General features: G+C 55.5%; 3 protein-coding genes across 3 annotated transcripts; 1 reads left to right on the forward strand and 2 right to left on the reverse strand.

Moving 5' to 3' along the window:
* Positions 1 to 1,054: 1,054 nt before the first annotated feature.
* Positions 1,055 to 3,272, reverse strand: LOC131852801 (eukaryotic translation initiation factor 5B-like; the record flags this gene model as incomplete). Its single annotated transcript, XM_059203536.1, has 1 exon — positions 1,055 to 3,272. A coding segment is annotated over exon 1 (2,218 nt), but the record flags the coding sequence as incomplete, so codon positions are not given.
* Positions 3,273 to 7,000: 3,728 nt separating this feature from the next.
* Positions 7,001 to 8,920, forward strand: LOC131852803 (uncharacterized). Its single transcript, XM_059203537.1, has one exon. The coding sequence runs from the start codon at positions 7,001 to 7,003 to the stop codon at positions 8,918 to 8,920; it is 1,920 nt and encodes a 639-aa protein (XP_059059520.1).
* A 433-nt stretch (positions 8,921 to 9,353) lies between these two features.
* LOC131852804 (uncharacterized) lies at positions 9,354 to 9,704 on the reverse strand. The gene has a single exon (XM_059203538.1). It carries the CDS (start codon positions 9,702 to 9,704, stop codon positions 9,354 to 9,356), a length of 351 nt encoding a protein of 116 aa, XP_059059521.1.

The following is a 9,704-nucleotide window of genomic DNA, read 5'->3' on the forward strand; positions in this document are numbered from 1 at the left end:
GGACATTCCTCTCCGGGCGACCGGGATGCGGAGCTACGGGTGAGGGGAGAACATCTATCCGGATATACCGATGATCGGATAGAGTCTCCACCTCATCCAACACCTGCCAGCTCCGCACCCTCTGTGCGATCGCTGGACTGCAGAGGGATACGTCGACATGCGACTCCCCCTGCTGTCTCACGCACGTGGCGGCCGACCCTCGGTTCACACCACCAGGCCGGCCGCGGCCGCCCAGTCTTCCAGGACTCTGCCTCGAGAGTCGGTGATGGGGGAGCCCCATGCCGTGGATTTGGCATTGAAGTCCCCCATCACCATCATTGGACGGGCCGAGTATAGCTCCATAGCGGCCCCCAGCCCGTCCATGAACTGCTCGAACTCGGCGAGAGTCCTGTTCGGAGAGAAGTATGTCCCGACAACGACGGTTTCCCCCCAACTCACACCTATGTACCCCGCTCCGCCGAATAGGCGGCTGACGAGCGGGGTCGCGGGGTTGCCCGCGCCGACAATGGCCACCAGGCCAGAGGGGTCGCCGAACCAATGGTCACTTCGTGGGACACGATATGGTTCGGCGACCACTGCAAGGTCAACTCCCCACTGCGCCGCGCTCTGCAGAAGCAGATCTTGGGCGCGCGCGCAGTGGTTGAACCTAACCTAACCTAACCTAACCTAACCTAACCTAACCTAACCTAACCTAACCTTTTTTTTTTTTTTTTTTTTTTCACGTCAGGAAAATCCATCATGGAGAACCATTCCCTTAGGGAAGAATGGATACTGCCGGACTCCTACCTGCTAAAAACCTGACGACTGTTCCTCCTCGACATAATCGCCGTGGCCATGGGATACGCAAAGCATTCACCAAGACCACCGGCATGGTTCCCATCGAAGGGACCTCCATCTAGGCGTGCAGGGAACAGTCTCTGCACGCCACCTCCAGACCCTAAAACCTCCCCGGCGAGCTTCGGATTGCCCTAACAATCCTCCACCCTAGGGTCAATTTTGGAGTCGATGCACACCTGATTTTACTCAAGTGTCCATCGACTCCCCCCCCCCCCACCTGTGGCCCGTGCCGCGGCTCGAGCCTTTGGCGGGCGACACATGTTCGTGACGCCCACTCTATGGTCGGACTTGCGACCCGCCGCGGCACAGTACCGGCATTTCGGTGATGGCGCGGCGCACCGTGCGGCCTTATGGCCGGGCTCGCTGCAGCGGAAACAAATTCCGCTGCTGTCTTCCCCGGCGGTGCATCGGATACCCACATGGCCTGTAAGTAGGCACCGATAGCACCGCTGAGGACGCGGGTCCAGCGACTGTACCCGCGCCATCACCCACCCTATCTTTAGTCGGCCGGCCTCGGCTAGCTTCCTCGCGGCGGCTACAGGGCACCGCACCCACACGGAGCCCGTACCCTGGGAGTTGCGCCGGATTTCCCCGGTTTTCACCGAGGACTCCAGGCAACCCCCCTCGCGCATCACAGCGACGACCACGTCAGCTACCAGCACCGAGTCGTCCAGGTCTCCGATCCTCAGTTCGGCCGACTTGACTGGCCTGGAGACCCGGACTGCGTCCTCGGGCAGGACCTCCTCGATTCTGGCAGCCAACGCGTCTGCCACCTCGCCTGTGTTTGCGCCAGGGATTTCCAGGATACGAGCCCCGGTTCTTCCCACTCGGAACCTCAGGTCGGTGATACCGAGCTGGGCCAAGGAAATCTTGGCTTTCGCTTCGGTGAGCACCGACCTGTAGGTGACGCCTCTCTCCTCGGCTCCCGGCCTCATGGTGAGAACCACCGCCGATGACCGAGGAGGGCGTGCTTTCGCCTTCTTCTTCCGAGCGGGTGCGTTCCGCTGCGGTGCCGCTGTTTGGCCACCACGTGGCCCCTTCGCCGGGTGCGCATTGGCGGGAGCCGCCTGGCCTGCGCCAGCGCCTTTGCGCTTTCCACGCCGTACAACCGTCGACCATCCCTCCTTGTTTGCTGAGGTCGACGGTTGCGGGACTCCTCCCTCGCTGGACTCCCCGACATGCGGGACCCTATCGGTCACTGCACCGGAAGATCCGGCAGCAGGCGTACTCTTGGCGGCCTGTGGCCGCGTTCGCTTCGCCGAGATCCTCTCCTCCATCTCGGCGAAGCGGCTGTTCATGATCTCGCCTACTCGCCGGATAATCCGGTCTTCGGCGGCCTCCGATAGGGTCCGGGGCGTGGCACCTTCCGGCGCTTCCGCCGTTGTCCCGGTGATCACCACTGGGGGCAATTCAGCGGCGGTTTTGGCCTCCTCCAATTGCCGCAGCGCTTTGTGAAGGGCGGCGCGGTCGAGAGCGTTCGAGTCCTTGAGCTCCTTCAACTGTCGAACGCTATCGCGCGCCTGCCGCTCCCACTCCACGCGCTCCGCCTTCAACATGGCCAGTTCTTCGGCCAGCGCGGCGGAAGACTGCGACGCCATCTGGAGCTGTCGGAACTTCTTCCTCTCCTCGACAGACTCCTTCAGCATCGCAGCCTTCATCTCTCTGACCTCGTCCAACTCCTCGCGGAGTTTGCGGACCTCTCGCCTGAGGGCTTCCTCCTCCGGGTTTGACGACCTTTGCCTCAGGGCACCCGACGCCGATCGGATGGTGTGGATGGCGCGGTTGATCTCTCCGACTATAGTGCCCTTCAGGTTGCTGGACTTTCTGACTGCAGCAAGGACCTGAAGGGCACTATTTTCCACCTTGGCGCCCAGCTCGTCGGCGCCCAATGTGGCATTCTCCTCCGAGTCTCTTCGGACGCGCGAGACGGACCTGGACGATTCGGGTCCAGAGGCCGAAACCCCTGTCTCCGATCGCGCCGCAGACTTGGCCGTTCGCGCTCCCCTCTTGGCCGTTGGAGGGCCCCTGGCCCTGCTCCTCCGTGCAGCAGATGACAGCTGCACGTGGTCGGCTTCATCGTCATCGGAGTCCAGCTCCTCCTGACCTCTCTCTGCGATCCTCCTCTTTCGATGTTTCTTGGGGGGCGAGGTACTCCCTCTCGCCTCCCCAAGGTTGTCATCGGACCGGAATGACATTGAGGACCCTGTGCATTCCGAGTCCATGTCCGCTACGTGCAGTTCGAGGGCCTCCAGGTAACTAACGGCCCCGTACTTCCGTATCAGCTCCTTCTGATACCTCTCCTCATCGCTGCCCGTGTCCCCCCCAGAGTACGTGGGACGGCCCACCCCCGGCGAATCCGGTGCGGTGGGGGAGGATTCTCCGGCCGCAGAGCGACCGGTACCTCCCTGGGGTAATATACTTTTTCGTTCAGCCATGATGATGATTTTCCTTTTTACGGGTGTGGTCCCGACCTCCTGCCACCAACGACGAAGAAAGAAAAAGAAAATAACCAAAAGGACAGCAAAGACAAAAGATAGACAAAGACAGACAACAACCAAAACAAACTAAAACCAAAACAAACAAATTTGGACCCAAAGAAGAAGAACGAAAATCCGAATCAAAAGAAGAAGAACCAAAATAAAATAAAAATGAAGAGAAAGTTGGGGGGGTTCGCCGGCTCCGGCAGCCTCGACTTTGTCGAGGCATGGGAACCGCGAACACGCCCAACCTGCCGGGCTACTGGCCGACATAGTAGCCGTATCCCGAAGGAACGACTACTATCCCGCCCGGGGCGTACCAGAACCAAACCATTGCTCGGCCACCGTTCCCCGCGGACGTATCCACGAGGATGGGGAAGCCTCCCAATGGCAGGCCCATACTAGGAGGTTGCCCGACCCACGCCCCAACCTAACCTAACCTAACCTAACCTAACCTAACCTAACCTAACCTAACCTAACCTAACCTAACCTGTACGGTGCATATATTTTAAAAATTTTATATTGACAATAAAAACATATTGACTCCCAAAGCGAGGTTCACATACTCAGAACCCCCTTTTTTTCCGGGAGGGCACATAACGCTAACAAGACACACTTTGTCCACCCATCAAAATGTTTGGAATTAGGACTCCGCAAAGACCGACCAGGAGGGCCAGCACAATCACTCCTCCCCAAGAACTTAGCAGTGGGAACACGAGTGTCCGCCGTAGCATAGGAGAAATTGAGGCAAAAACAGCGCCAAAAGTAATTAGCCCCAGGACTAGACTGGAAGAAGCTAGGATATGCCACAACAAGGCAAAAAGTAATTTAGCCCTCTTCAAAAATTTGAAAAGGGAATTAAAGGACGATACGGCCGTGCAAGTGGAGAGGTTGTACAGCCTGATAAAGGATGCGGAAGCGGAAATTGAAAAGCTTAGAAATGATGGGAAGATAGAAGGTAAAATAGTGGAAATTAAACAGGTAGAAAGGGAGAATACGGAAAAGGGAAAAATAGACGGGGAAATTGATAGGAAATTAGAAAGCATTTTGGAAGGGATAAAGGACAACAACAAAATTTTAAGGGAGAATAGGGACAGAATGGAAGGGATACGGAAGAGTATGGAAGAAAGGGATGAAAGGGATAAGGAAGAAAGGGTAAGCCACGCCTCCTACGCCGAGGTAGCTGCAGCCACCGGGAAAGGGAAAGGAGTAGTAGAGAGAGGTACGCTGCACTCGGTGGTGATAGCATCGACAGATGAGGAGGATACGGCGGAGGAGGTGTTGGAAAAGCTCAGGAAGACGGTGGATGCGAAAGAGGGTTGGGTTCGTGTGGAGCGGGTGAGGAAAGCTAAGGATAGGAAGGTGATTGTGGGTTGTGTCAAGGAAGCAGATAGGGCAAAAATAAAGGAGAGGATCAGCAAGGCAGGGAAGGGCCTCACCGTCGAGGACATCAAAAACCGAGATCCGCTTCTGATTCTGAGGGACGTCATCAAAGTGCACTCGGATGGAGAGGTGCTGATGGCGCTCCGGAATCAGAACCGGGGGGTCTTTGATGGCCTCAACGGAGAGGAGGGCCGCGTGATGATAAAATATAGGAAGAAGGCTAGAAACCCACACACCAACCACATCGTATTGAGCGTCTCCCCCACTGTATGGAGAAGGGCACTCGGGGAGGAGAAACTACACATTGACCTCCAAAGGGTCCGAGTAGAGGATCAATCCCCCTTGGTGCAGTGCACTCGTTGTTTGGGGTACGGTCACAGTAAGCGGTACTGTAAGGATACCGCGGACCTGTGCAGCTACTGCGGGGGCCTGCACCATGCAGCGGAGTGTACCGACCGTATAGTGGGGGCGACGCCTACGTGTATAAACTGCCGCTTGGCAGAAGTAGAGGACCCGCACCACACGGCCTTCAACGATGTATGTCCGGTGAGGAAAAGATGGGACTCGTTAGCCCGGGCATCGGTAGCGTACTGCTGAGGTCACCGAGGGGAATGCCCGAAAACACCTGGTGCTCCAAGCAAACCTGCAAAGGAGTAGAACAGCCACCAGTGAACTGCTGATGGAGGCCGCCAGCCGTAGGGCCTCACTAGCATTGCTCCAGGAGCCCTATGTGGGGGGGAAGGGGAGGGTAGCGGGACGCAGAGGAGCCAGAGTATTTCAGTCTCCCGGGACGGATGGCGAGGGTGGCGTGAAGGCCGCCATCATAGTGTTTGATGGAGGCCTTCAGGTCACCCAACACCCGGAACTCACCACAAACAACATCGTGGTGGTGGGCGTCCGTACTGGGAACTGGAGTATGGCGTTTGTGTCCTTCTACTTCGAACCAAACAAACCCATAGAGCCTTACCTGGAGCAGCTAGGGAGGATCAGGGATAGGCTGGGGACCGACAGGCTGATCATTGGTGGAGATTCTAACGCGAAGAGCATCTGGTGGGGCGGCCTCCTCGAGGACCGAAGGGGCGAGCTGATGCGCGGGCTTATATGCGAGTCAGGAATGAACGTGCTTAATGCAGGATCCTCCCCAACTTTCGACACATGGAGAGGAGGGAAACACTACAGTAGCTACGTCGACGTGACGGCGTGCACTGAGGAGGCACTTAACCTGGTGACTGGTTGGAGAGTAGATGACTCTCTAACCAGCTCCGACCACAACGGTATTACATTTCACGTACACTTAACAAAGCCAAAAGGAACAGAGATAACACGAACCACACGCATTTACAACACAAAGAAAGCAAATTGGAGCCAATTTCATGAGAAATTGGCCCAAATTATGCAAGACACACACATGACACCACAGGAACTCGAAACAGTTACACAACACTCACAACTCGAGCACGCCATTGATCAATACACGGAAGCAATAACACAAGCATGCACACAAGCGATACCACACAAAAAACACAAAGACACACTTACCATACCGTGGTGGACGGACGATCTCACGAAGATGAAGCGTGAGGTCGTCACCAGGAGGCGCCGAATCAAAAACGCACAGCCGTCGCAGAGGGCTGCTGTAGTGGATCTCTACCTGAAACAAAATAAAAAATATCATGAGGCCATAAAAACAGCACAAGTCGAGAGTTGGAGGGGATTCTGTGAAAAGCAGGAGCGAGAGGGAATGTGGGAGGGCATATATAGGGTAATAGGTAGGACAGGGGCTAGGGAAGAGGACGAAATGTTGGTTGAGGGAGAAAAAGTGTTAGACGCGCAGGGGTCAGCCGATCTACTTGCACGGAGGTTTTATCCTGGAGATAACAAACAGGCGGACACTGAAATACATAGGGAAATAAGGGAAAAAGCAGAAAAGGTAAACTGCAAGGAGGATATTGCTGCTGACCCCCCCTTCACGATGTCGGAATTAGAAGCGTCAGTTGAGTCCTTCAACCCAAAGAAAGCCCCAGGCTCGGATGGGTTCACAGCGGACATCTGTGCGAGGGCGATTGGTGGTAACCCTGCATACTTCCTAGCCCTGCTGAATAAGTGCTTGGTGCTGCAGCTTTTTCCTAAAAGATGGAAGGAGGCGACTGTCGTGATCCTCAGGAAGCCAGGCAAGACCTCGTACACAGACCCCAAGTCGTACAGACCAATAGGACTGTTACCGGTTTTGGGGAAGGTGTACGCTGGTCGCCCGTCTCAGATTTCACCTGTTGCCAAGGATTAGTACTCGCCAGTACGGATTCATGCCCCAGCGCAGTGCCGAGGACGCCCTCTATAATCTAATGAGTCACATCAGAAGCAAACTCCACGAGAAAAAGATGATAGTGCTAATATCCCTGGATATAGAGGGCGCCTTCGACAGCGCTTGGTGGCCGATGATAAGGGTCCGGCTGGCTGAGGAAAAATGCCCGGTAAATCTGAGACGAGTAATCGATAGCTACCTGAGGGACAGGGCAGTCGAAGTAAGGTATGCTGGAGCACGGGCAACGCGTCAAACGGAGATAGGATGTGTGCAGGGTTCGATAGGGGGACCACTATTGTGGAATGTCCTCCTAGACCCCCTATTGAGACAGCTAGAACATCAAGGCGTCTACTGCCAAGCGTTCGCGGACGATGTCGCGCTGGTATTTGATGGGTGGACGGCCCTCGACATTGAAAGTCGTGCAAATGCCGGCCTCGAACATGTTCGGAAGTGGGGTGTCGTTAGCAGGCTGCGATTCGCACCGCACAAAACATGTGCGATGCTAATCACACGCAAGCTGAAATACGACACACCACGTCTGAGCATGGGCGGGGTCGCCATAGGCATGACCGAAAGTGTCAAACTTCTGGGACTTACCATCGACCACCGGTTGACCTTCAACGCCCATATGGCTGCTGTTTGTAAGAAGGCGATAGCCATCTACAAACAGCTGGCCAGGGCGGCAAAGGTGAACTGGGGTCTGCACCCAGAAGTTACGAGGACAATATACACAGCGGTGGTGGAGCCGATAATCATGTATGCGGCAAGCGCGTGGTCGGAATCGGTGACGAAGATAGAGTTCCGGAGGCAGCTGAGCGTGGTGCAGAGGGGCTTCGCCCAAAAAATCTGCAGGGCTTACCGCACGGTGTCTCTGAACTCCGCACTGGTACTGTCAGGAATTCTCCCTCTAGACCTCCGTATACGTGAGGCCGCCTCACTGTACGAGGCGAGGAGGGGGAAGGCCGACGGGCTAGTGGGAGACAGGGACGTCGAACGGATGACGCCAGCGGCAGACAAGCCCCATCCGGCCGAGCAGGGGAGGCTGGAGTTCCGGGACCTGGTAGACGAGGAACAATATAAAACAGCGCAACAAGATTGCGAGATAAGAATATTCACCGATGGGAGCAAGATTGAGGGTCGGGTCGGTGCGGCTCTGTCGGTATGGAACAGGGCGACCGAAACAAAGGCCCTCAAGCTTGCTCTCTCGGCACACTGCACCGTCTACCAGGCGGAACTCCTGGCTCTGAGCAGGGCGGTTGGGATAGCATCAGAACATCCTGCTACCACAATCGGCATCCTCAGCGACTCCAGGGCAGCACTGCAAACGGTTGCAAATCCGAAAGCCTCCCACCCCCTAGCGGAAGAATTTAGAAGAAGGCACACTCAGTGTAAACAAAACGGGAAAACAATAAACATCTATTGGATTAAGGCACATGCGGGGTGGGAAGGAAACGAGAGGGCAGACCATCTCGCCAAGGAAGCTGCCCTGAAGTCGAAGAGGAGGTCAGACTACGACTGGTGTCCGGTCTCATTCGCCAAACGTCTGATCCGGGATCGGACGATTGCCGAATGGGATAGGCGGTACCAGTCTGGCGAGACTGCTTCCGTAACGAAACTCTTCTTCCCGAGCGCGGCCGATGCGTACAGGGTCGTCGGCAAAATCACCGCAGACAAATACATCACCCAGCTGTTCACGGGACACGGCGGATTCCGGGCGTATCTGCACCGTTTTCGGTGCCGCGAGAATCCGTCGTGCCCATGTGACCAGCACACACCCGAAACACTATTACACATTATATCACAATGCCCTCGCTTTGGAAGGAAAAGAATGGATCTAGAAATAGAAATAGAAATGGAAATAAAGTCAGAAAATTTCAAGGAAATTATAAAGAAAAAAAAGAAAATAGAGAAAAATTTTTAAAGTACGCTACAGAAGTGATAACAAAAGTAACAAAAACAAACAGCGATAAGTAAAGCTGTATCTAGGTGTATAGTGGATATACAGTCATAGATAAGCAATAGATATAAGTAATAAAAAGAATAATAAAAAAAAAAAAAAAAAAAAAAAAACCTAACCTAACCTAACCTAACCTAACCTAACCTTTTTTTTTTTTTTTTTTTTTTTTTTTTTTTTTTTTTTACAAGGGGAAATCCGTCATGGAGACCCGCACGCCCCGGGGGAAGCGTGGGGGTACTGCCGGACTCCTACCGGCTAAAACCCCTTGGTGTCCTCCGAGCGCTATGGTGCCGGGGTTACGGGATCGAGACATTCAACCGTAAACCCCGGCAGCGCGGGCTCTTCAGCCCATCTCCTGAGTGGCGCGCGCGGACACCACGCGCGCCTACTCCTGGCCTCACACCGCCTTAGGTGACAGCCGACGCCCCCGCATCGGCTGCCGCGAGGCCCGTGGTGGGAGGTGACGGGCCGGACTCGGCCTCCATCGCCTCCACTCTCGCCGCCTGTTTAGGCGGACGGCACCCTTTGGTGCTCCCAATTTTGTGGTCCGCCTTCCTCTTCGCCGCCGCACAATACGGGCAATGCGGCGAAGGGGCATGCACGTTGCGGCCTTATGGCCGTCTTGTCCGCAACGGAAGCAAGCTCCGCCGCGGTTCTCCTTGGCGGTGCACCGCTGGCCCACGTGACCCGTGAGCAGACAGCGGTAGCACCGCAACGGCCGGGTATCCAAGGACCGCACCCGTGCCAT

Source organism: Achroia grisella, unplaced genomic scaffold, assembly GCF_030625045.1.
Source record: "Achroia grisella isolate CSIRO2021 unplaced genomic scaffold, CSIRO_AGI_Agris_v1 utg862, whole genome shotgun sequence".
Taxonomy (NCBI): domain Eukaryota; kingdom Metazoa; phylum Arthropoda; class Insecta; order Lepidoptera; family Pyralidae; genus Achroia; species Achroia grisella.